The sequence below is a fragment of the Podarcis gaigeae genome (assembly GCF_964106915.1).
Source record: "Podarcis gaigeae genome assembly, chromosome: 8".
NCBI lineage: Eukaryota > Metazoa > Chordata > Lepidosauria > Squamata > Lacertidae > Podarcis > Podarcis gaigeae.
In genome coordinates, this window is record NC_139684.1 from 23,134,693 (window position 1) to 23,162,678 (window position 27,986).

The window sequence follows — 27,986 nt, forward strand, 5'->3', positions numbered from 1 at the left end:
TAATGGTTGCTTGTTTGTTTGCTTCCTATGTTTTTAGCTGCTCCTGTAAGCTGCCTTAGGTTCCTCTCAGGGAAACAGGTAGTGTATAAAGTAATTAATAATGATAACAATAATAATAATAATCTGTTACTATTTGTAGGTGGGCTCCAATCACATCCCAGAAAATTCAGGTTGCACAATTCAAGTTGGCTTGAAACTCTTGTTCTCCCAACCTAACTGACTTTTCCAGATAAGGAGCTTGATGTGAAAATGCACTGGGAAAGTGCAACATCATTTTGCCTCCCTGCCAACAAATCAGGATGAAGGCTCAACAGACAGGTCTCTATAAAAGGTCTTAGCCATATCACATACAGGTCACTTCAAAATAGTCAGCATTCAGACTTGCACAATTAAAGTGAATTCAAGCACTCCATTGACTGAGCACAAGAAGCTCACTTTTAAAAAGAAATCAATTTTTTGTAGTTAGAAAGGTGACGGCAAAATGCTCTGAAAATTGGGGGAACTGAACAAATATTGGGGGCATAAATATTGTGCAAGCAAATCGGAATGAATGTTCGTAGTCATATAATGTCCCTGCAAACCAATAAGAACTGGTGCTCAGTAAAGTCAGGGCATAATCTCACTTTTCCCTAAGCTTTGTGCCAGCCAATCAGGATATATGCTCAATGCATTGGTGATCTGGAGCTCTATGTGTGGCTAGCTTTGAAGAGCATCTGGTAGCTGCAGTTGCTGCAAAGTCAGCAGCTAGGCTGCTTACAAGACCATAGGATCAGGAACCCATCACTTGATCTTTCCATACACCCCTGGTTACTGAATGTTATCCACCTGGGCTACATTTGTTTTAACTCTTGGAGCCCCAAAAGGCTTGAGGCCAGGCTATTTGAAGGACCTTCTGTCTCATTACAAAGCTGTCCAGGTATTAAAATCTGCAGGGGAGGCCCTGCTGAGTATTTTACAGAGGCTTGCTTGATGTGCACAGGTGAGAGGGCTTTATCCTGTATACAGTGGTACCTCGGGTTAAGTACTTAATTCGTTCCGGAGGTCCGTTCTTAACCTGAAACTGTTCTTAACCTGAAGCACCACTTTAGCTAATGGGACCTCCTGCTGCCGCTGCGCTGCCGGAGCATGATTTCTGTTCTCATCCTGAAGCAAATTTCTTAACCCAAGTTACTATTTCTGGGTTAGCAGAGTCTGTAACCTGAAGTTTCTGTAACCTGAAGCGTCTGTAACCCGAGGTACCACTGTATATTAGAAAAATTCACCGATGAATTTTCACGCAGGTTTTTTTTTAAAAAAGTACAAATCAATGCAGAAATGTGGATAACCAAATTGAAGATTGGAAGAATGACAAACGGAGAGAAACTAAAACTGTCAGATCCACCCAACCCTGCTTTATATTTGTGGATAACATTTCATGCACCTGGCAGAATGGGCTCAAGTCTAAAAAACCTAACATGCCATCATGTTAGCCTTCAAGGTGCCACACGATCCCGGGTTGGGTTTTGCTGCAACGGACCAACCCAGCTTGCTCTCTAGGACTTCTTCCAAGCAGGGATTCTTTACCTGTGATTCCTGCATTTCAGGGATTTGGACTAGATGCCCCTTCCAACTCTGCAATTCTAGGATTCCATGAACCGCACGTGACTATGGATGAAGTCCCTGCAAACCAGCACAGGATGATCTCTGGCTAGATGCAACCAGCAAACTAAACAGGTCAGGCTGCCTGCCTCATCTCCACGCTGAGCCCAGCATCTGTAGCTTATCTGCTGCATCACATGTCTCCACGTGCGGCGGCTCGGGTCTTCTTTTACACAAAGGGCTATGAAGATTAGTTTGCCAGGAAGCCCCCAAGCGAGTCAGAAGGGCTTTCATCTCTCCCCCCACCCCACCCCTCGGGGGGGGGCGCACGGGAAGATTGCTTTCCTGTCCACATTCTCCCCTTGGCCCAGGGGGATATCCGCGGAGCCAACTCAAAGCCACCTTGAGCACATAATGGAATTCAGGAAGATGTATCTGCGCTCGGGACCAAATTCCAGCAGCAAAGCCCATAAGCTTGTTACAGCTCTACGGGGACCTCACCATCAAACAGAACAGAAGGGCTGGCCTCCGACTAAAGGAGCTCTTTGTTTCAAGGGGAGGGAGAGCGCAAGCAGGGGGAATACATTTGGGGAAGGAAATTTCAACCTGGCAGCCTCGCCGAGAAGGAGAAAAACGGCTTGTTTTGGGGGCCTCTCCAGATGGTTCTCTCGGTGCAATAGCCGCACAAGCTCATTACTCAGCTGTTTGGAGAAATCCAACCTCCACCCGCTTCCCCAATCAATGTTGGGGGGAAGGAAGGAAAGGAAGGCCCCCTTTGCAAGAAGGTGGAATTTTCCCCAATGCAAAAAGAGGGGCCTTTTGCGGCCGAGAAAGTCCTTGCCATCCTGATACTACATCGCAACAGTGCCCGCTGCAAGGAAATGCAAGAAGAATAAGAGAAGGAGGAGGAGGAGGAGTTTGGATTTGATATCCCGCTTTATCACTACCCGAAGGAGTCTCAAAGCGGCTAACATTCTCCTTTCCCTTCCTCCCCCACAACAAACACTCTGTGAGGTGAGTGGGGCTGAGAGACTTCAGAGAAGTGTGACTAGCCCAAGGTCACCCAGCAGCTGCATGCGGAGGAGCAGGGAAGTGAACCCGGTTCCCCAGATTACGAGTCTATTCCTCTTAACCACTACACCACACTGGCTCACTACACCACACTGGCATTTGTATCCAAGGTACAGATGGAACAGGTAGCTGCAAAATACTGCACTTATGATAGAGGAACCTCAGGCCCACATACAAATGTGGCCTTCAGAACTCTCCCCAGGTTACACTCTTCCCTGTTCTTGCTTCACATACACTTTGAGTGTTTTAGCCTGGCTGGAATGTGTCCTTGATCTGATCGTGATCCTTGCTTGCTTGGATAGAGGCATGGAAATGTGCATGGAAACTAGCCTACGGTACAAAGGTAAACATTTACAGTTGTTGCTCCACCCACTTTGACCTCAGACTCCACCCACCATTGGCATACAGCCCCTGAAAGTGTGCCCAGAAGGGGCTGCGGCCCTTGGACTAAAAAGGTAAGGTTTTGTAAGCTTGCAGACCACTTCCAGCTCCAAGAACCTTCATAAAGGAGCTTCTTCAGGAAGAAGAACCTGGAGAGGCGAGAGACTCGGCACTTGCTATCAAGGGATGGCTGCTTCTGCCTGCCTACTGTATAAAAGAAATATCTGCATTTGCTGCCCCTCCCATTTTTGCCTCTGGCCCCGCCCACTGCGGGCATGTCACCCACAGAAGAGAACTGGCCTTGGGGCTGAAGGACAGACACCCCACTTCCTCTGATCCATGGATGGCCATCTGTTATGGCCCCTTTAGTGAAGATTCCTGCATTGCAGGGGTTTGGATTAGATGACCTTTGGGGTCCCTTACAACTCTATGATTACACTCCCCATCACTTCCCCCACTCCTGAGCTACATAATGAAGAAACAGAATGAAAAAAACCAGTATTTGAAAGGAGCTAGAACATGGATTTTAATAGGAGGGGGAGAAATAGCCTTCTGTAAAATCGTCTGGAACAAACCATCTACACCTGGACCGATGTAACTCCCGTTTTAATAGCAAGGGAAATCCATTATTTCTGTCTGTGAGTTTTAGGCAGGTCATTAACGGGACGTACAAGAGCCAGGGCCAGAAAAGCATATTGCTATTTGGCTCGGCCTGAAACTGCTGTTTTGCACGCCATCTGATACCAGAATTTAGGAGGGGAGGCAATGACTATCTTGGCGTCAGCCCTAAGGGCAAAGTGTGCACCCAGGAAAATAAATCCTGCATATACCTCTCTATGGTAGGAAATTTGTTTTTATTTTATTTATTGCATTTGTATCTCGTTTTTTTCTCCAAGGTGCTCACATGGTTGTCCTCATTTAGTCCCCACAACAACCCTGTGAGGTAGGTCCGGCTGAGCGGCATTGGCTCAGTGAGCTTCATGGCTGAGTGGGGATTTGAACCCTGGTCTCCCAGGTCCTAGTCCGACGGGTTAACCACTACACCACATTGGCTCTAGAAATCCAAGGGTCCTTCCTTAGGGGAAGATCAAGGTGGTAGGGGAACTCTGCTATGAGGAAAGGTTGCAGCATTCAGAACATTTGAGTTTAGAGAAAAGGTGAACAAGTTTCTTTGAAAGCTACTCCCAGGAAGGAGTCCCTAAGTTTATAGTATTATGCATGGTATGGAAATAGTGGATGGACAAAATTCCCCACCCCCACCCTCATAACACTAGAAACTGTGGACATCCAACAAAGCTGAGTGCTGAAAGAGTCAGGACAGATAAAAGAAAGTCCTTCTTCATGTAGAGCCAGTGTGGTGTAGTGGTTAAGAGCAGTGGACTCGTAATCTGGTGAACCGGGTTCAATTCCCCGCTCCTCCACATGCAGCTGCTGTGTGACCTTGGGCTAGTCACACTTCTGTGAAGTCTCCCAGCCCCACTCACCTCACAGAGTGTTTGTTGTGGGGGAGGAAGGGAAAGGAGAATGTTAGCCGCTTTGAGATTCCTGAAGGGGAGTGAAAGGCGGGATATCAAATCCAAACTCTTCTTCTTCTTCTTCTTTCAGCCCCACTCACCTCACAGAGTGTTTGTTGTTGGGGGGGGGGAGGGAAAGGAGAATGTTAGCCGCTTTGAGACTCCTTAGGGTAGTGATAAAGTGGGATATCAAATCCAAACTCCTCCTAGTGCATAGCTAAACTTTGGATCTCACTTCCACAGGAGGCAGTGATGACCACCAACTTGGGTGGTTTTGAAAAAGGATTAGACAAATCCACGGAGAGGGCTTTTGATGGAAACTAACAATGATGGCTATGCCCTGCCTCCGTTGTCAGAGTGCTTCTGAATACTAGTTGCTGGAAATGGCAAAAGAGGAGAGTGTTCTTGTGCTTGTGTCTTGCTTAAGGTTTCTCATAAGGGGCACCTGTGAGATGCTGGACTAGATCCAGCTGGGTCTTCTTATGTTCCTCAGACTTTCTGCATCAGCTCAGCAGCCAAGGAGCCATTTGGAGTCACTGCCAACTAGATTCTACTCAGAGCCGGCCCCCTGGAATTAATGAGTCCCAAGCTTAGGTCCATTAACTTCACTGGGTCTACTCTTGAGTAGCACTGGACGTAAGCCTTGATCTGGGATGTGCACTCATGACAACCTGCATTTGTTCTCATTCACTGGAATGAAGTCTGAAGGAGAGCTATAGAGCTATTTGCATTCGTTCCAAGTTTTTGTATGTGGAGATCGTACAACGTTGAGTGAAGCATGTCTTATCCTACACTTTCTAATGGGTTTTCCCCTCACTTTCCTTGTTGCAGAAACTATAATCTATTTTAGGGGAGAGGGGAGTCATTGATAGCCTCTATGCATTCTTCACTAGAAGCCATCCAAATCAGAGGCAATCACTGCCTTTTGTGGGATACACGGTTGTAGTAACTAGTCAGTAATAAATCTCACAGAACAGCATGGCATTTATCTCTGAGGAAATGTGCATTATAAAGAGCTCTCCTGGTGGGCAACCCAGTACACCAACTTTCCCCAACCCGGTGCCCCCAGATGCTTTGGGCTACAACTCCCATCAGTCCTGACCACCAACCCTTCTAGGCCTGGGACTCAAAGAGAGTTGGGAGTCCACTGACAGCTCAAGGGGGCCCAACTAGGGCAGGCTGCCATCCACGCTGACCAGAAAACAAGTCCCACTGAAGCAAATGGAACTTACTTTTGAGTTGCGATGCAGTTGGCATTTACTTCCAAAAACGTGCAGTGGAAAAGATAGAAAAATTGGGATATTCTTTCAGTTTGGAACGGAGCATGCAGTGGAAGTGCAGAGAGAAAGGGAGAATATATTTTGCAGGAGAGGATCATGAGGCCTGCTGAACACACCACACCCATAGATAACAAAAGGTCTCTTGCAACAGCATGATATTTGTGCTCTCTCTTGCGCACACTCGTGTGTGTGTGTGTATGTGTGTGTGTGTGTAGATAATTGCATCTGCTTTCAACAGATTATCTGAAAGAGACTTCAAATGCCTTGATAGTGCTTCTATATTGTCACCTGTAATGATAATTACAGTTCATGAAAACAGATGTACCATGAAAGAAAGGGGAAGGAGGGAGAAAGCATGCTGAATCAGCAGCTAAAACCCACCTAACCAGATGAGTTCATGATTCTCCTGTAATCAGGACTCCCCAAAGCATGAAATGGATGTGTGCACTCAGCAACGGAGGTTCTTGAGGCCCATCGCCGCTCTGCATACTCCCGCAAGACTTAACATCGGAGGAAGCGAGATAGCTTAGTGGCAGAGCAGTTCCTTCACACACAGAAGGTTCCAGGTTCAATCTCTGACATTGTCCCAGTAGGATGTTTTACAGTGGTAACTTGGTTCTCATACTTAATCCATTCCGGAAGTCCGTTCCAAAACCAAAGCGTTCCAAAACCAAGGCACGCTTTCCCATAGAAAGTAATGCAAAATGGATTAATCTGTTACAGACTTTTAAAAACAACCCCTAAAACAGCAATTTAACATGAATTTTACTATCTGACAAGACCATTGATCCATAAAATGAAAGCAGTAAACAATGTACTGCAGTCACACAAGCGATCAATCAGTAGCTGAACTGGGTTCCACACAGTCACAAAAGCAACAAAAAAGAGCCGCAAAAACAAAATAAAAAAATAAATAGCAAAAACTGACAGATCTCAGCGTAACACTCAAAACGGAAGTGTGGCACTCAAATCGGAAGAGCAACACTCAAAACAGAGTATGTTTGGCTTCCGAAAAAGGTTTGCGAACCAGAACACATGCTTCCAGGTTTGCAGTGTTTGGGATCCAAGTTGTTTGAGAACCAAGGTACCACTGTATTATGTTTTGATATATGTTGGAAGCCACCAACATATTGTCATCGTTGTTGTTGTTGTTGTTTAAAGATAAAGGGACCCCTGACCATTAGGTCCAGACGTGACCGACTCTGGGGTTGCGGCGCTCATCTCGCTTTATTGGCCGAGGGAGCCGGCGTACAGCTTCTGGGTCACGTGGCCAGCATGACTAAGCCGCTTCTGGCGAACCAGAGCAGCGCACGGAAATGCCGTTTACCTTCCCGTCGGAGCGGTACCTATTTATCTACTTGCACTTTGACATGCTTTTGAACTGCTAGGTTGGCAGGAGCAGGGACCGAGCAATGGGAGCTCACCCCATTGCGGGGATTCGAACCACCGACCTTGTGATTGGCAAGCCCTAGGCTCTGTGGTTTAACCCACAGCCACCCACATCCCATATTTTCATTGGAGAAATGTTAGCAGATATGTGGTATGTAGGGAATTAAGCTGTCCCCTCCCCTTCCAGACCATTTCCCTAAATCCTGATTCACCTCAGTCTCTCCCCCCACCCCTCAACTCACTGTGCAGCTGTTTGGCTGGGGCAGGGGGGGGTTAAAGAGAGAGAGGCATTCACACGCCTCCTTTGTAACATGCTGTCTGAGCCATAAAACATACCTGCTCAGAAATGTGCCCCATTGAATGTATTGACCCCGAGTTCCCAAGCAAGCATGCCTAAGGTCAGGTTACTTAAAAAGAAAATTGTGTGATCCAGCTGTGGGTTTGTGTATGCGTGTATCATGGGTGTGTGTGTGTGATCCCTGAAGTTTGTTGCTGGAGTTAGGGAGAGACACATGTATCGTGCCAACTGGAAGATCTCTCCGAATTACGGGATGTAAGGAGCACTTAGCGGGGTCTTTCCCAGAGAGAACCTCTCTTGCTATGATGACCTAACTGCTCCCTCTTCTCAGCTGTTATGAATCAATGGAAACTGGCAAAAAGGCAGAGGAGACTACGTCTCGCTTCCAAATACAGGATTGCAATCGGCGGCGCTCAGACATCACGCACACGTGCAAACATAAGAGGGAGACCTCGTTAGAGACTTGGGATGTAAAAAAGAGATGGTGACACAGCAAGGGCAGCAGTAAGAATTATTCCAAATCAGCAGGTCAGCACCAAGATGTTTATATAGTTCGGCTTGGCATGTTGCACAAGCCAGGTTGGAGATAGACAAATATGTAAGAGACATGTTTATACTGGCCACTAGCAACTGCCATTTGTACAAGCATATATGAACACAACTATATATTAAATTATTTCAGGCACTGGAAAATTGGGCAGACAGTCCCTCAAGGTCCAAAGCGCTAATCCATTGTGCTTTGCACGTGTGGGTTCGAATCCCACCTTCGTCACCAGTAGTAAGTTGTGGGTGGACATAGCAGTCGACACAGAGATTTCTCCAAGTGGTTCTTTATAGTAAGCTGGAACTGAACTGAACTGAACAGCTCAGCCGGCCTGCTTTCCGCATGGCTGTCAACATTGTAACAGCACCACCCCAGGGTTTCCCACCTAAATTAACTTATGTGGACCTGAGTGAAAACTATATACACAATATCCCTGGTGGCCAGGGTGAAAACCTCAATACATAACAGTTATCATCCACTTAGGAGTCGACTCCCAACAGCCTGCTGTGTGTGCCAAGCCAGGTCTCCAACTCAGGTGGAGAGGCGGCTCCACCTTAAGACTGACATGGGCGCAAGGGTCAGTTTGAAGCAGCTACTCACCATATTGGCAGCTGGGGCCCTGGAAGCCTGCAGGGCAGTGGCAGACCTGAGAGGAGCCTTCCGCACACTTGCCTCCATTGAAACACATGCCGTAACTGCAGACAGCTTAAATAGAAAAAGACAGATGACCATATGAGATATGGATGCACTGGATAACTCAGTCAGTAGAGTAGGAGACTCTTAATCTCAGGGTTGTGGGTTTGAGCCCCACAGAGGGTGAAAGATTTCTGCATTGCTGGGGGCTGATTCTTGTGGCCCCGTTCAGCTCTATGATTCGATGAGACCATTGACTGACACTCTAGAATATGAATTGGAGGCCATTCTCAGCACAAGAGCAAAAAATCCTTTCTGGACGAGCTTCCAGAGAACGCCTGCTGGCAGTGGGCAGAAAGGCAAAAGTGGGGCAGATCAAGAAATGCAACTTTCACCTAGTTTTTACAGACGTTCTCACACACCTCTCTGGCCTCCATTTGGGCAAGCAGGAAGCCATCATCAGAGTTCAAGGATACCTGCTCTCGGGTTATTCTGGAGAAAGTATGGGAAGAGCGCCAAGGAGTTGCTCTTTTGTACACCTCACAGCTAAGCGTTTAAAAAAAAAATGGCGTGGAAGTTCCGCCATGTGCAATGGAACTTCTAGGGGCAACACAGCTTAAGTCACCACAAAAGAAGGTCTCGGAGCACTCCAAATCATTTGCTATGTATGTCCACAGATCTAGCTGAAAGGCAATGCATGATATCCGCCTTGATCATTGTAATGTGTCCCTAGTTATTATTATTATTGTATAATTATAAGGAAATTGCATAATCTTAGAAGGGAGTGTAGCTGTGACTATCCTGAAGGGACCTCGCACTTCTGAATTTGCCACTACCCTCCTGCAGCCAGCCCGCTATACTATAAAAGGTAAAGGTACCCCTGCCCGTACGGGCCAGTCTTGACAGACTCTGGGGTTGTGCGCCCATCTCACTCAAGAGGCCAGGGGCCAGCGCTGTCCGGAGACACTTCCGGGTCACATGGCCAGCGTGACATCGCTGCTCTGGCGAGCCAGAACTGCACACGGAAACGCCGTTTACCTTCCCGCTAGTAAGCGGTCCCTATTTATCTACTTGCACCCGAGGGTGCTTTCGAACTGCTAGGTTGGCAGGCGCTGGGACCGAGCAACGGGAGCGCACCCCGCCACGGGGATTCGAACCGCCGACCTTTTGATTGGCAAGCCCTAGGCGCTGAGGCTTTTACCCACAGCACCACCCGCGTCTATGCAGCAGAACGAAAAAGCTCAACAACTTTTGTGTCCGGATTTGTACTTTTCGAAATAGGGCAACCCTACCGTATTGTGTCATACCACTAGAACAGGGGTCAGCAACCATTTTCAGCCATGGGCCGGTCCACCATCCCTCAGACCATGTGGTGGGCTGGACTATATCTTGGAGGGAAAAAATGAACCAATTCCTTTGCCCCACAAATAACCCAGAGATGCATTTTAAATAAAAGCACACATTCTACTCATGTAAAAACATGATGATTCTTGAACTGTCTGCGGGCTGGATTGAGAAGGCAATTGGGCCGCATCCGGCCCACGGGCTTTAGGTTGCCTACCCCTGCACTAGAAGGACCTTTTTCATTGTTGGAAGAAGGAGGAGGAGGAGGAGGAGGATCTCTTCAGCAGTAGCAAAAGCCAAAAATCACGAGCAACTTTGGTACAATGGGGTACAACAGAATTACATAAAGGTAAAGATAAAGGGACCCCTGACCATTAGGTCCAGTCGTGACTGACTCTGGGGTTGCGGCACTCATCTCGCTTTATTGGTCGAGGGAGCCGCCATACAGCTTCCGGGTCATGTGGCCAGCATGACTAAGCCACTTCTGGTGAACCACTTTGGTACAATGGGGAACAACAGAATTACATAAAATATTCAATTAGCTTTGCATTTAAAAAGCCCAAAGTACAATGCTATATTTTCAAATATGCCTACCATGAATATGACTTAATCTCTCAAGGCTGCCTTATTTAATAACAACAACAACAACAACAACAACAACAACCCGCCCATCTGGCTGTGTTTCCCCAGCCACTCTAAACCTGCCTCCCTCATTAAAGGTATATAATGCTTTATCAAATAAATCAAGTTCAGTTTCCCCTTGAATTACATGGCAGTGTTAAATTAGATGTTCCGAGAGTGGTATATTCCATACGTTGCTAAGCCACATCTCTTAGGGCATTAGCTCTCAAGATTTCTAACGGGATGCTAATCTTGCAGAGGCTAATAGCTGGAATGCAAAAATCTTACGTGATACTACAGGATTAGAGTCACTTTCTGTGGACAATAGAGCCAGGGCTGGCTCTGCAATTAGCTTCTGATGGGTACTGCATGCTATCTCTGAAAAGAGCTCCAAATTTTTGCACTTTCCCACATTCCCACCCCAGGCAAAAATGTGCCTGTTACTCCACACTGTCTCCAACAATGCAGGGGCATAGATCATGTAATACGAGAGAGTGCCATTGGTGTCTGATGCCAGGTTAAGACAATTTAAGAACCACAGTCCAAAAACGGTGAAGTGATTAGCTCCGAAGACTGTGTAGCTCATACAGCGTGATGGCGATTAAAATGCCACAGATCTTGTCTGGCGCTCTGACAAGGGGTCTGTTCCAGTGGATGATGTCCAGAGCAGAAGTCTTTGGACTAGATCCCACTATGACAGAGAAATGCTCTGCTCAGCTTGGAAGTCAAGGGAAACAGAAACAGTGCGATGTTTCTGAATTCCATACAAAACGGCAGGGCAGCAGATCTCCCCACCGCATGGATGAACTCCATCCACAAACACAGAGCTGTATCCAATACTAGCCCAACTCAAAGTAGACCTACTATAGTTAATGGAGATGGTGATTCATAGAAGTCTAGGGGTTTAAGAGGGACCCCAAGCGTGGTCCAACTTCCAACAATGAAAGAATCAGAACTGAAAATAACTGACAGATGGCCAACCAACCTCCCCAAGAAACCTCCACCACCTTTTGGAGCAGCCCATTCCACTGTCAGAAAGTTCTTCCTAATGTTTAGTCAGATTCAGCTTTCTTGTAGTTTGAATCTATTTGTTTGGTTCTTGAGTCTATTGGTTTGGCCCTGTTTAGGGAAGTTTTTAATGACTGATGTTTTAATGTATTTTAACCTTTTGTTGGGAGCCGCCCAGAGTGGCTGGGGGAACCCAGCCAGATGGCTGGGGTATGAATAAATTATTATTATTACTACTACTACTACTACTACTACTACTACTACTACTACTACCACCATTATTATTCCCCTCTGGAGCAACAGAAAACAAGGGGCCCCATTTTCCATCTGACTCACATTTTAAAAACACATACAGAAGATGCATTATGTTAGAGCAAGCTGTCTGTTAGAATGTGCATACAGTTGCGAACAGGATCCGTTCTGGAGGCCCGTTCACAATGTGAAAAGCCCGCAACCTGAAGCACCGTATCTGCACAGGTGTGCACTGCAATTTGGTGCTTGTGCGCATGTGCAAAGCGCGATTTAGCGCTACTGCACATGCACAAGCAGTGAAACCCAGAAGTAACCCTTTCTGGTACTTCCAGGTTGCCTCATGATGCAACCTGAAAAAACGTAACATGAGGTATGACTGTATTAGTCCAAACAGCATACCAAAAAAGGTTTGTATTAAAAGAAATCCCCCCTAAAAGACTGGTGAATTTTCATACATTTTCATTCCTGAAATATTGCGGGGGGCTGAATTAAGTTTGGGGGGGTATAAGACCCTGGGGGGATGGAATTCACATATTCATCTGTTCCTGGGGACATATATCAGCATGTGTGTGGAATTCCCTTCACATGGCTTCCAGCCACCTTGCCAGAGGAGATCATGGCCAGTAATCATTGGTTGCATTCAATGCTAGTCCTACTCAGAGTAGACTCAATGAAGCTGATAGACATGACTAATTCAGCTTCATTAAGGGTCAACTTTGGCAGCAGCAACTGATTTCTGCAACTCCCTCAAACATTCTTCTGCTCATTTCTGAACAGGCGTAAACAGGGTTGTACCACAATCTACCCAGATACACCTGCAGCCCTCGAGATTAAATGGGCAATCCATCATTTGCCTCTCCTGTATTCTTACCTCTAAAATTCCAAAAGAATCTCTTTTTGTAACGCTCAAAGTGGTGTTTTTGGCCAACTAACCCCAAACGTTTATTTCAAAGTGGGAAAGAAAAACACCTCTTTGCAAAAGAGATAAAGAGTTGTTCCTCAGCTGGGTAAAACAACATGCTCAGAACACCCACAGAGGCTGGAAATCTGAACAATGGGAATTAGCAGGAGGAGGATTAGCAGAATTGTTTTCCTGCAAATTTCAGGAACTTTTGTAAGAAATTCAAGTGGATAGGAGAAGTAATCTGGCCGTAATCCACTATTTGCTCATTCCTGAGCATTTATACAGGATTAATAAAATCCCTCTGGAATAAATGAGCCTTGAGTTGAAGCCTATACAATGATTTTTGGGCTGAAGCAGATTCCAATGCAATTGTGCATGGTCCAGAAAAAGTGGACAGAGGGAAGTTTTACTCCCTCTCTCATAATGCTGGACTTTAGGAACATCCACTGAAGCTGAGTGCTGGAAGATCATAGTTAAACTCCTGCAAAGGACCAGTAATGGCCACCAACTTGAACTGCTTTAAAAGAGGACTGGACAACTTCATGAAAGATAAGCCTATCAAAGACTACTAGCCACAGTCACTAGGTTCTACCTCCCCTGTCGGAGGCAGTTGAACGCTAGTTGCCAGAAATTGCAGGTGGGGATTTGCTGCTGCACTCAGGGCAGTCTGGTTGGCCACTGTGAGAACAGGATTCTGGGAAAGATGGGCCATTGGTTTGACCCAGCAGCTAGTCTCTTCTTGTGTTGCTCCTTTGCATGAGTCATATGCAGAGAGGTCTGTCTGCAAAGGCTCAGCTGTACCTTTTCATTTACAGTCGACCCCTTTCAGCTCTTGCAAGAAGGAAAACATCCCTGTGAGGCCCAGTGACCTAGCAGGTGTGATCCTGCGATCTCAAGTGGGTGTTAATTTACAGGAGCAATAAAACTAATGGGGAGAGGCCAGACATAACACAAGACAGACCAGCTGGATAGGGGATTTCCTTGCAGTGAGTTGAAGGCGGTTGCTGTACAACAAACAGCGTCCTGCTCTCACAGTGGCCAACCAGATGCCCATCGTGAGAATTGGGGAAAATTACAGAGCCTAAGACTTGCTGATCAGAACGTCGGCGGTTCGAATCCCCACGACGGGGTGAGCTCCCATTGCTCGGTCCCTGCTCCTGCCAACCTAGCAGTTCAAAAGCATGTCAAATTTCAAGTAGATATATAGGTACTGCTCTGGCGAGAAGGTAAACAGTGTTTTCGTGCACTGTTCTGGTTTGCCAGAAGCGTCTCAGTCATGCTGGCCACATGACCCGGAAGCTCTATGCCGGCTCCCTCGGCCAATAAAGGGAGATGAGCACCGCAACCCCAGAGTCGGTCACAACAGGACCTAATGGTCAGAGCATTACCTTTACCTTTACCTTTATCTTTACCTTTATTGAGGGGGGATGCAATGCATATACTAGGCAAAATTCTGTCTGAAATGCATAGATGTGCATTAATTTTTGCGTATTTTAAAAAACAAAGCAATTCACAAAGAAATGTGGAAATGGGGTCAACCAAACCAAAATGGACAGATTCATCAAACCCTACACCTCCATCTATGCAGATTTGCCTAAATCCAAGAAATAGCTCTCAGAGCCTTTTAGCTTGCTGGCAAAATAGTGACGGAGATTTTTTTTTTTTTTTTTAAGAGCATTTAAGGGAAAAATCAACAGCACAGAGGAGATCAAAGCATTTTTGTGAGCCAACTCAGTCGCCAAAGAGGAGCTTGGGAAAGAACCCCACCCCCGCCGCCAGTCCGGAGAGAAGATAAATTCCTGCAGAGAGAAGGAGAAAACTGAGAAGAGAGCACCTTGGTGTCAGATAAGGGCCTGGGCTCAAAATGCATTCTGCATTCACCTGCAGAATCTCTTGGATCTAGGGAAACAAAACAAAACACCAGCCACAAAAGGAGGAGAGTAAATATATTCCCAGGGACACATTGGGCGCCTCAAGACCGTGGGTATTTTCTAGGAGTGGTCCAGGCACACGCTGGGAAACTTTAGGATTCTTCCATTAATTCAAGCGCTCCATTTGCTCTAGTCTAGTGCAAGAAATCCACTTTTAAAAACTAGCAAATATGTTCTGGTTCAGAAAGTGATGGTAAAACACATTGAAAGGTATGAGTGGCATGCAGATCAGTGGGAATATGTGTGAACACCACACAAGAAACTCCACTCATCGTTGAACCTCTCTGCAAAGAAAACTGAACAAATGCTCAACGAAGACTGGACATTGTCTAACCTCTGTTAGGATTCATTCTGTTAGGATGGATGCTCTTTGTCGTATAACCTCCCCGGAAATAAATCAGAAAGAAAGCTCAGTGAAGACCGGACACTGGCTGCGAGAAATGTTGTGTTAGATTTCTTGGTTAAAATGCTGCCATTTCTGTCCCGTTTTCTAATGTTCCTTTTAGTGCCTATTGCATTATTGCAGTGCCTGCTGCATTAGTGAACAATACTTTTGGACAGATATACTAGCGTGTCATGCTAAATTTCTTTCACACCAGTGGGCATGAAGTGGCAAAACAACGGATGTCATTGGACAATGTCATTCTCCTCCATACATGCTTCTGTTTCCCCATAAAAACAGCAGGGTAGAGCTATATGTTGGTTGTTGTTGTTGTTTAGTTGTTTAGTCGTGTCTTCATGACCCCATGGACCAGAGCACGTCCAACCATCTCGTCCTCTGTCATCCCCTTCTCCTTGTGCCCTCCATCTTTCCCAACATCAGGGTCTTTTCCAGGGAGTCTTCTCTTCTCACGAGGTGGCCAAAGTATTGGAGGCTCAGCTTTAGGATCTGTCCTTCCAGTGAGCACTCAGGGCTGATTTCCTTCAGAACTCTCGAGTCTCCTCCAGCACCATAATTCAAAAGCATCAGTTCTTTGGCGATCAGCCTTCTCTGTGGTCCAGCTCTCACTTCCATACATCACTGCTGGGAAAACCATAGCTTTAACTATATGGACCTTTGTCAGCAATGTGATATCTCTGCTTTTAAGATGCTGTCACCCCAAACCATGCAATTTTCTGGATCCACAGGGTTGCAAGCAGTTTTTTTTCCTTGAAGCAAGTGACACAGAAATGAATGTTAAGCTTCCACTAGATTTCCAGAAGCTGCTTTTGTGTCATGTGTGTTGGAAATCCCAGATGCAAAGAACCAAACTTGGGGCAATTGTTCTTTGGTGAGAGAACCCTAGCTGAGATTTGATGTGGCAAAATATGCAGCAAAGAAAGCGTGGGAATATAGGCTGTAAAAACTTTTACATGTGCCCTTTCCATATAGCAGTCAGAAATAGTTGCGCAGGCAGTAAAATGTTGCTTGATTATAAAATGGTAAAAGTTCCTAAGCTATAGGTATAGGAAAACATTAGTTTCATATTTTATTCTTGTCTGAAACAAAAGAGGTTGCTTAAAGCCATGCAGCTGGAGGGAGCAGCTCAGACATCCTCACACATGTAGACTAAGTAGGCTTTGTTGCACGTTTCCTCCCAAGGTGAGGGGAAGTGGCATAGGAAAAACCTGGCAGGACAGCTTACTCTATGGCATTAACCCCTTCATGCATTAATTAGACTCAAACATGCTGGTGATATGAGGCTGGTTCCCCTACAATGTGAAAGCTCAAATAAAAAACAGTGCTTTAACCAACAATCCCTCTTTCCAGGGAACTCTGGGAATTGTAGCTCTGTGAGGGCAATAGGAGTCTCCTAACAACTCTCAGCACCCTTCACAAACTACAGTTCCCTGTGTTATTTGGGGGAAGGTGTGATTGCTTAAAGTGACAGTGCTTTAAATGTATAGTGCAGATGAGGCCTTAGACTCGTTTCCAAAGCTTTCTTCATACTCACAAAGGACTTGGGCAGTTCTTTTAGCACTGAGTCAGACCACTGGTCCAGCTCAGTACTGTCTACACTGACTGGCAGCAGCTTTCCAGGATTTCAGACAGTGGGGCTTCCCCAGCCCCAACTAGATGTGCCAGGTTTTGAACCTGCAACCTTCTGCATGCAAAGCAGATACTTTACTACTGAGCCATGACTCTTCCCACAACAGCTGAAGGATTTGCAGTTGTGTTAATACATTTGGGGCGTGCACAGGGGAAGCAGCTCTTTTGCACCACTCTTTAGATTACTGACGATAATATTCATAAACACTTCTTTTGTTGGGTTTTATCACGGTGCCATCAATTATGACCCCGGTAATACAGAACAAGTTACACTCTGACAACATTTCCTGCTATTCTTGTTTCTGCCATGGGAAATTAAAGGCATTAAAATTTCAGCTCTCAGGAAGAATAAGGGAGGGACCTCAGTGAAGTGGTAGCGCTCGTTCTTTCCATACATAATAAAGGAGCCAGTTTCACCTCTTGGCATCTCCAGGAAAAGACCTATATTTGAGGTCACCTCCAGGCTGTCAGCATTTTGTGGGAGAGATTCAAGCGCATACCAGGAATTTAGTTTTGCTGCATTAAGCGGATTAAAGAACTCTGTCGTCCTGGCGCAACAAACCCACTTTTTAAAAAACTGACTTTTTGCAGTTGGGAGAGTTAACAGGGAAAGCATGGGGCAAATGAACGATTAATGGAAAGATGTATAAGCACCACACAAGCAAATCAGGACGAATTTAGGAAGAATGCTGCCCACAAACAAATGAGAACAATGCTCAATATAGGCCAGCTGTAGCCTACTGTCTGCATAAGCTTTCTGCAAGCAAATAAGGATGGATGTTCAATTAAAGTTGGGCATAGTCTAGCCTCCGCATGAGCTTCACATAAGCAAATCAAATGAATGCTAAATAAATAGGTCACCTAATGGAGCCCAGAGACTTTGGATAAACATTACCAATATAAAGTACTGGCCCTTTGCCCTGATCCAGCCAACTTGGTATCCAAAACCAGACCCTCCAAGTGTCCCTATTTTCTAGGGAAGTTCTGGATTTACAGAAGCCATCCCAATTTCTCATTTGATCCTGGAATGTCCCACTTTTCCTTAGGACGTCCATATTTTCAACTGAGAGATGTTGGAGGCTATGGAGTTATTGCAACCCCCAAGCCAATGAGTTAAGTAACTATACAGCCTTTAGAAGACATCTGAAGGCAGCCCTGCATTGGAAAGTATGTTTAATGTTTTATTATGCTTTTATATATGTTGTAAGCCACCTAGAGTGGCTGTGGCAAACCAGTCCAATAGGCGGGGTATGATGATGGTGATGATGATGATGATGATGATGATGATGGATGTCCTTATTTTCATAGGAGAAATATTGAAGGGTATGTGCATTTTTAATGGCACGTTTAGCATCATATTGATTTTGGCCCCTAGAAAACAATGTGATAGCACCAACATCTGTTGTCATCCAAAAAAAGGCCATGGCTCAGTGGCTGAGCATCTGCTATGCATGTAAAAAGTCCCATGTTCAATCCCCAGCATCTCCAGGTCACAGTGGGAAAATCGCTGTCCGAAATTCAGGAAAGCCATCACCAGTCAGCATGGGCAATACTGAACTAGGCAGAAGAATGGTTTGACTCTGGACCAGGCGGATTCCTCGGTTCTCCATCCTGCCAATGCACATAGCACCAGAGTCTCTTTTTCCTCTTGGCTTACATCTCAGCTTGACCAACACCTGAACCCCGCCACTACTTTGGCTGCATCAGAGGAGCCACGCCTGAACTTTGGAACCTGCTTGAATTGAATAGCGAGTCACAAGTCTCTTCAGAAGCATCCCCATCAATGGACGCTTATCCAGACAAAAGGCAATGCTCAAGCCATGCCTCCTGTATCCCCAAGGTAATGAAACGGTGTTGAAAAGTCTCTGCCAAAATTCTACTTAAGGTGTCAAAGAGGAGGAGGAGGAGGAGTCCATAACCTGCTTGGTTCGACATCAGACACCCGTAGCTAAATCTGCATATTTCATTTGTGCTCATTGATTGCTTAACCATTCTGGAAACTCTAGCTCTGTGAGGGGAACAGGGGTCTCCTAAAACCTGCCGGCACCCCTTAACAAACTACAGCTCCCAGAATTCTTTGAGGAAAGCTATGACTGTTTAAAGTGGTACCATGCTGCTTTAAACGCATCATGCGGATGTACCCCATGTCTCAACTATGCTTGAGGAACATTCTGGTGTTTCTTTTGAACCTTTAAGCAAACCTTGGCCAGCCAAACAGCCCAAAGCAAAAGACAAGGGGGTTTAAAGAAAAAAAGATAAACATGAAACCGAGAGAGAGAGAGAGAGAGAGAGAGAGAGAGACCATTTATGAGGTGCGATCTGACAGCATGAGAGGACCTTATGAATCCAGCAGACCTAATCACACACACACGATGGAAAGAAGCCGCTAGGAAGCCCGATATTTCACAAGGCATTTTACAGAACCCCTTGGAGCTGTTTAAAGTATACAGGCCTCTTCTTGCGGTGTTTTGTTCACCATCTGTTTTCCGTGAAAAGTTTTCCATCCATCTCCCAGCTTTCCTTTCACGGGGATGAAGAAATTCTGAACTCAGCGGCGGGGTTGTTAAAAGGGGGGGTGGGCGTTGACCTGATAGCCCATATGGAGTTCCTTCAGTCAAACAGGAATGAATTTGTAAGGGGAAGGGTACTCCTGGGCAAATTTCACACAGTTTGCATTGACATTTTCAAGGTCTGAGTTTGCAAGGAATAAAAAGGCGGCTCAAAGTGGGTCAAATCATGAGAAGGTCCTGAGGAATAGGGGTGGGGTTGGGGGGAGAGAGATCATGACGCACTTTACAGAGGACAGCCCTCGATATCAAAGGTGATCAGATGAAAGAATGGCTTTAATAAAATTATATTTACTCATATCAATTTTATCAAAAGGTCTGAAATATTTTAAAGTGGTTTTTAACAGCATAGTGATGCATGCTATTTAATGCATACAAAGTGGTATAATGTGAATTATTGCACACAATTTTAGATTTAGCCTCTAATAAACAAACATGTGTAGATCTCAAGGTACATGAAGGGCGGTATTCAAGTAAATTTTATGCAGAGTAGAAAACTATACGCCTAAGTTAACCATGTTCATTCATTTCAATGCGTGTACTCTGTGTAAACATAAAACCACCCTATGCACAGAGGGAGAGAGCTTGGAAAGTTCATTTTCAAAAGAAACTAGTTCTAGTGGAATACGCCCTAAAAGAAACTAATTCTATTTCACATTCATCCCCCCCCCCCCCGCTTTTTTATAGAAAATTTGCGGACAAGTTCAGTTCACAGCTCAATTCAAGTTCATCCAAATGATCTTCAAAAAAATAAAAAATAAAAACCAGCATTCAGAATGTAACAAACTTTGCCAAACTACAAAATACAGGGGTATCTTGGGTTAAGAATTTAATTCGTTCTAGAGGTTCGTTCTTAACCTGAAACTGTTCTTAACCTGAGGTACCACTTTAGCTAATGGGGACTCCCGCTGCCGCTGCGCAATTTCTGTTCTCATTCTGAAGCAAAGTTCTTAACCCGAGGTACTATTTCTGGATTAGCGGAGTCTGTAACCTGAAGCATCTGTAACCCAAGGTACCACTGTATACTTAAGTAAACATCAAAACACACACACATATACATATACATACTGGAATCTGAATGGTTTAATTTATACCCCCTCCCCAAATATTTATGATATCTAGGCTTTAAGGGTTTAAAGGGGGAAAGGTCAAAGAATAAACTTGAAGATAAATTTTTAAAAAAAGTTTTACCTGAAAATGAACTTAATTCATATTCAGTTCACCTGGCACTTACAGAAACTACTTTCAAGTGTAGTTCAGAGATTCTTGAACTAATATAATGAGCTTCATGAAACTGAACTAGTTTATTTCAAGCATGGTAGTGCATGCGCACACACATGTGTATAACTCACATAGCATGGTGGAAGAATGTATATTTATTAGTTTCTATCATGTCATCTTTAACTCCCTTTTTACTTAAACAAAAAAGCCCCAAACACTGCAACTTTTTCCCATAGGGGAGTCGCTCCATCCCCTTGATTGTTTCTATTACCCATTTGCTGAATCTTCTCCAGCTCCTTTTTGAGGTGAGACAAGCAGAACCATACCCTGTACAGTAAGCCCATGACTTACATTATGTTCCAAGGATCGTGCCTAAAGCCAAAATCGTGTATAGTCAAGACCCATTGGGCTCAATGGCGGTTTGCAATGCCAAAGACATTTTCCCTGGAATACACTTTTTTTTTAATTGCCCTGCATGTAAGCTGAATGCACACAAGTTAAACACATTGCATGTAGGCTTACTGTATTCCAAACGTGGTCACACCATAGATTTGTACAATGGCATTATGACAGGAGCAGTTTTATTTTCAATTCCCTTCCTAATGGTCCCTAGCATGGAATTTGCATTTTTCACAGCTGGTGGGTCGACATCTTCAGAGCTTCACTAGACGGTTCCTGGGTTGTAGTGTGGGGTGGGGTGGGGTGGGGTGTGGGGGTGTGGGGGTGTGGGGGTGTGTTTCCCCTCTCCCCTTTCTCCACAGCATGCCAGTTGTTGCTCCAACTGCAGCCATACAAAAACTCGTGACAATTGCTAGCTGGCAACAACACAAAGACCGGCAAACGCAGAAGCTCATTAGCTTTTAAGGCCGTTCCCGTTAGCAGGCAGTTAAAAAAAAAAAGCACAAACACAAACATTCCTAACTTTGGGTTCCTCCAACAAATTACACACCAGTTCATAAACAGACACAGACTATTATTATCATTTTTCTTCTGCACAGACGCTCTTCCTCTTCGTGTCTGCCCCCATTATCTCTCGCGCGCCTTTCCAGTTACAAATGAGAGATTTCCTTCTCCCTTCTCCGTGCCAGCAGTTCAAATGGCAAGCTAAGATGCTGCTCTAGGCGTCTCTCTTTCCTATACTGGACTTCTGCTTTCCTGAATGGAATTATTCACTTCCTCTGCAGGAAACCTTTATGAAAGTTCTTTTCCCTCCTGAGTTGAGCTAATTGGCCGATTGCCAATTTGGGTGTACTTTTTTCTTCTTCTTCTTTTTGCCGAGTTCAGATAAGGCCATTATCTGGTCCTTCTCCAAAGTTTCCTTTCAATCCTTGTTATTTATTTTATTTTATTTTATTTTTTACTCTCTTCATCACCCTTCCACAGCAGGCAAACTGGCTGCATCTTGAGTTAAGTATTATGGTGGTGGTTGTTACAAATTCACTGTTTATTAATTTGTAGACTACTTCGTGGGAAGACAGGTTTCTAAGCAGTATTAACCTATTTACCCAACCACTGAACTATAAAATATCCATCGTGAATCAGAGATTTGTAGCATTGGAAGGGACCCCAAGGGCTATCTAGACCAACCCCCTGTAATGCAAGAATCGCAGCCGACCACTGTTTAAAAACCACCAGTGTAGGAGACTCCCAACACCTTCTGAGTTAGTCCATTCCACAGTCAGCCAGATCTTCATGTCAGAAAGTCCTTCCTAATGTTGAGTTGGAATCTCCTTTCTTGCAGTTTAAAAATACACAATAAATCAAAGCAATCCTGCTTTAAAGGGAATTACTGTGCAATGTTTTGTTTATCTTCAACATGATTTTATAATGCTAGGGGTGCTGTCTACCAGTGTTGGCTGGTACAGCCAATTTCTGGGCCTGGAATTAGAATATATAGTTTTATTAAGACACCTGCTTCTTGGGAGAAAAGCAATGGCCAACCTAGACAGCATCTTAAAAAGCAGAGACATCACCTTGCCAACAAAGGTCCGTATAATAAAAGCTATGGTTTCCCCAGTAGTGATGTATGGAAGTGAGAGCTGGACCATAAAGAAGGCTGATCGCCAAAGAATTGATGCTTTTGAATTATGGTGCTGGAGGAGACTCTTGAGAGTCCCATGGACTGCAAGAAGATCAAACCGATCCATTCTTAAGGAAATCAGCCCAGAGTGCTCACTGGAAGGACAGATCCTGAAGCTGAGGCTCCAATACTTTGGCCACCTCATGAGAAGAGAAGACTCCCTGGAAAAGACCCTGATGTTGGGAAAGGAGGGCACAAGGAGAAGGGGGCGACAGAGGATGAGATGGTTGGACAGTGTTCTCGAAGCTACCAGCATGAGTTTGACCAAACTGTGGGAGGCAGTGGAAGACAGGAATGCCTGGTGTGCTCTGATCCATGGGGTCATGAAGAGTCGGACACGACTAAATGACTAAACAACAACATGCATAAACACAACCTGGGAGGTAGGGGCTCACAGCATTAACACTCCAACAGAGGCTGCTTTCCCATTAGGTTTCCAAAATCCAGAACAGAGGAAGACCTGTCTCACTTCCTCCAGTCTTTAGCATCCGACCAACTCTCACACACTGCTCTGGCTATTGAGGGGGTAGGGAAAGCCCCACCCATTTGCTTCTATGGCAACCTTCTGGACTTTTAAATTGCAGTAATTAGCTGGCCAGCCAAAGCCATTGCCTTGATCATGGGTAGGCAAACTAAGGCCCAGAGGCCTGATCCGGCCCAATCACCTTCTAAATCTGGCCCACGGACGGTCCATTAACCAGCATGTTCTTACTTGAGTAGAATGTGTCCTTTTATTTAAAATGCATCTCTGAGTTATTTGTGGGGCACAGGAATTCATTCACACCCCCCCCCCAAGTTCTGAGGGACAGTGGACCAGCCCCCTGCTGAAAAAGTTTGCTGAACCCTGGCCTTAACAAAGGAACTTGGGTTGGCAAAGCTTGCTCGTATGCATTCCGCCCTCAGAGATACAGGATTGCGGGCTGGGGAAAGAAACCCAGGGTTTCATCTAGACCAGTGTTTCCCAACCTTGTGCCTCCAGATGTTTTTGGCCTACAACTCCCATCATCCCTAGCTAGCAAGACCAGTGGTCAGGGATGATGGGAGTTGTAGGCCAAAAACATCTGGAGGCACAAGGTTGGGAAACACTGATCTAGACAAACTCGCCAAATTCATAATAATCGTCACCACCACTGCATCTCTCTAAACTTTGGGAATGGAATGCTGGACTATAATGGGCCTGCGGTCTGATCCAGCCATGAGCAACAATGCCTGGCTCCTTTCCCCACATAATTAATCAGCGTACATAGAGTGATTCCCAATTTACCTTCTTCAGCCCAAGCTATTAGAAAAAACTCCAGAACGCATCGCACTAGCAGAGTGCAAAGGCATATCAGGCAACTCCCGGGGGCCTGATCATTTCTACAAACATTCTGAAAAATGAGGAGGATGGATCTTGAAAACAGTCCAGAGTTTAATCTTCTCTGTGCAGGTCTTTGCTTTAAATAGGGACGGACCTCGATCCAACTAGCATTTCCATGATGTAAACTTAGAACACCTTCCATGCTAAGAAGAAGTAAGAACCAACTAAGAACAATGGAAAGGGTAGAAAACAAAGACAAGGTTCTTCAGAATATTTCTCTTGCTTTGCTACACACTTGTGGGGAAACAAAAGCCCCAACTTTTGAGGTCCTATGTAGGAATAAGCATCACCACCAGGCCACAATGTCTTTGCAAACTAGAATAGAGTTGATTCTTCTTCTCCCCACACCCCTTTAGGCCAAGAGTGGAGAACTTCTTTGAGCCTTCTGGGCAACCCCTGATGAGGGCACATGCCACTCGGGCCATAAGATCACCTTCGCCAAGTTTCATTGTACTAATGAACTGGAAGAATAGAGATACGATTCCCCCTTAATCAATGGCGTGACAACATTGGCAACATACGAACAGACAGCTTATAGACGCAGACTTTGGATAAATACAGCAATATATGGAATGAGTTTACAAAGAATCTATTGGGTTACTGACAATTATATGTGTATTAGGATAATAAGAATATGCACATCTGTACAGTGGTACCTCGGATTAAGTACTTAATTCGTTCTGGAGGTCCATTCTTAACCTGAAACTGTTCTTAACCTAAAGCACCACTTTAGCTAATGGGGCCTCCCGCTGCTGCCATGCCGCCGGAGTACGATTTCTGTTCTCATCCTGAAGCAAAGTTCTTAACCCAAGGTACTATTTCTGGGTTAGTGTAACCTGAAGCGTCTGTAACCTGAAGCATATGTAACCTGAGGTACCACTGTATATTAATGTATGAAAATGTAATAGTACTTTTCTTTTTTCTTCTTTCTTTCTTTCTTTCTTTCTTTCTTTCCTCTATCTTTTCACACATGAAATTCTTGTTTTAAAAAAAGTTTAATTTCAAGTTGTTTCAGAGGTTATAGCTCAGGACTTGAAATACCTCCATTTAGTTGTTGTTTTCTCCACAAATGAGGAAGACAGATGGGTATAGAAGTCAGGTTATGCCAGCTGGTTATTTTTCTGAGGTTGTCTCCTTGATGCTGGAACCAAAACAGAGACTTGCCCAATGATATCCATGCTGCCTGTGACCAAAATTCCAGGGAGGGGGTTGGGGGGGAGTGGAGTGGGTGGGGTAGAAAGAGCACTGTTCATCCTAGGAGGTGGGTGGGGGATCTTTTTCAGCCCAAAACCATCATCCCTTCTGAGCAACCTTTTCAGGGCCACACGGCAGCAGAGCCAGAGGCAAGAGTAGGCAGAGCAATGAATGCAAATTTTCTGTATAGTCACCTTATTTCTATGGTACATCACATCAAAGCACACTCCTCTATATTCTACACCCTGACAAGCAAGAGGCATTAGTGGAGTTCAAAGATGCACTCCAGCCAGGCAAAAAACACTTGAGGAGGGTGCAAAATATGGCTGCCAAGGGGTGTGGCTTGTGGAGAGAGGATGTGGCCTAAGAGAGACTTATGAAGATCACATTTGGCCCCCAGGCCAGAGCTTCCTAGCCTTGTATGGCCAGGGAAGAGGCTTATATACAGTACAGTGTCCGCTTCCATCTGGGAAAGATGCCCTCATGCGGCGTCCACCCTCTCTAAGAAGGCCTCTTTGGTCCTCCACACTATCACCACCTCTCATTCATTTGCTCTGTGTTCCTTTGAGCGCATACAACTGCTCAGAGATTCAGCAAATGTTTGGTCCCTCTGCTCTGCCACACACAGAGAGAATTTGTATTTGCTACCCCATTGTTAAGAAGCACGACACGCTTTGCATTGGGCCAGCAGGGGTGTTCGCACACTGCACAATCTGCATACGCAAACGTTGCGATTGCTCACCTACACTGTCCTATGAGGGTGCACTCTGCACGCCTGGGTCGCCGAGGTATGCAAATCAACAAATGTACATCCAAGAGGACAGAATCACACTTCAAAACGACCTTGACAGATTAGAGAACTGGACCAAAACAAACAAGATGAACTTTAACAGGGAGAAATGTAAAGTATTGCACTTGGGCAAAAAAAATGAGAGGCACAAATACAAGATGGGTGACACCTGGCTTGAGAGCAGTACATGTGAAAAGGATCTAGGAGTCTTGGTTGACCACAAACTTGACATGAGCCAACAGTGTGATGCGGCAGCTAAAAAAGCCAATGCAATTCTGGGCTGCATCAATAGGAGTATAGCATCTAGATCAAGGGAAGTAATAGTGCCACTGGATTCTGCTCTGGTCAGACCTCACTTGGAGTACTGTGTCCAGTTCTGGGCACCACAGTTCAAGAAGGACACTGAAACTGGAACGTGTCCAGAGGAGGGCAACCAAAATGGTCAAAGGCCTGGAAACGATGCCTTATGAGGAACGGCTAAGGGAGCTGGGCATGTTTAGCCTGGAGAAGAGGAGGTTAAGGGGTGATATGATAGCCATGTTCAAATATATAAAAGGATGTCACATAGAGGAGGGAGAAAGGTTGTTTTCTGCTGCTCCAGAGAAGCGGACATGGAGCAATGGATCCAAACTACAAGAAAGAAGATTCCACCTAAACATTAGGAAGAACTTCCTGACAGTAAGAGCTGTTCAACAGTAAGAGCTGTTCGAAGCAGTCATCTGAGTCGGGAGCTGCCACGTCCAGCCTCTGCCTCTTCCCCGCTGGAGGAGTTGCCCTCCAGCCACTGCCCACCTCCTCCAGCCCCTCAAAGCTGGGCGCGTCGCTGGCAGCGCCATCCTCCCTAAAAAAGGTTGGCACTCTGGGAAACAGGGAGGGTGCCAGAGGGATCTTTGCACCACAGCATCGGATATGCTTAAGACGTCCCTGGTCTGGTCCAACCCACCTGCAGTGCAGGAAATCTTTTGCCCAGCGTGGAGCTTGAACCCACAGCCCTGAGGTTAAGAGTCCCATGCTCTACCGACTGAGCTATCCCAGGTGGCAAAACACGGCAGGATGAAGGAGGGCCCACTTACGATAAAGGCAGCCTGCGTCCTCTCCAAACTGAGACCATCCCGGGCAGCACCTGTACACCGTCTGATACTGCATGCTGTAGAGCTGCCTGTTGTCCATGTAATACACCATCCTGAGAAAAGAAAACATCAAAACAAGCAGTGTTATATGTTACTGCAGCTGGAGGCTACAGCCGCATATCAGCAGAAATCAGATGCAGAAAGTTGCATCCAGTGTTAGTCCTACTCTGAGTAGACCTGTCGAACTTTAATGGACGTAAATTAGCTCTGTCTATTAATTTCAGTAGGGGACGCAGGTGGCGCTGTGGGTTAAAGCCTCAGCGCCTAGGACTTGCCGATCGAAAGGTCGGCGGTTCGAATCCCTGCGGCGGGGTGCGCTCCCGCTGCTCGGTCCCAGCGCCTGCCAACCTAGCAGTTCGAAAGCACCTCCGGGTGCAAGTAGATAAATAGGGACCGCTTACCAGCGGGAAGGTAAATGGCGTTTCCGTGTGCAGCTCTGGCTCGCCAGATGCAGCTTTGTCACGCTGGCCACGTGACCCAGAAGTGTCTTCAGACAGCGCTGGCCCCTGGCCTCTTGAGTCAGATGCGCGCACAACCCCAGAGTCTGTCAAGACTGGCCCGTACGGGCAGGGGTACCTTTACCTTTATTAATTTCAGTGGGTCCGCTCTAACATGCAACCCAGAGCAATCAAGCCATTGCAAATAGGAAGCAACATAGGAATCTGCCTTATCAGACCAAAGGTTCATCTGGGCCAATAATGTCTACACTGACTGGCAGCGGATCTCCAGGTTTTTCAGACAGGAATCTTCCCCAGCCTTACCAGGATCAACTTTCACTGTGCAACCAGAATTTCTCAGTATGTGATTGACTCCCACCCAAAAAAAACCCCAGTGGAAGTCTGTAAGCGACCAAAATTACAGGTGAAA

General features: G+C 45.6%; 2 protein-coding genes across 5 annotated transcripts in view; one reads left to right on the forward strand and one right to left on the reverse strand.

Moving 5' to 3' along the window:
* The window catches only part of MEGF6 (multiple EGF like domains 6), a 211,605-nt gene that overhangs the window by 161,692 nt on the left and 21,927 nt on the right, over nt 1–27,986 (reverse strand). For 3 of the 4 annotated variants that reach the window (XM_083752388.1, XM_083752387.1, XM_083752390.1), the window contains exons 3-4: nt 27,063–27,172; nt 8,656–8,760 (exon numbers count right to left, since the gene is read on the reverse strand). In XM_083752388.1, the coding sequence (XP_083608514.1) occupies nt 8,656–8,760; nt 27,063–27,172 (215 nt within the window). The remainder of the gene's footprint in view (nt 1–8,655; nt 8,761–27,062; nt 27,173–27,986) is intronic. The other variant, XM_083752389.1, reaches the window with a different exon arrangement.
* MRPS16 (mitochondrial ribosomal protein S16) overlaps nt 1–27,986 on the forward strand; it is a 234,204-nt gene that overhangs the window by 3,665 nt on the left and 202,553 nt on the right. The gene's annotated exons all lie outside the window — the stretch shown is intronic.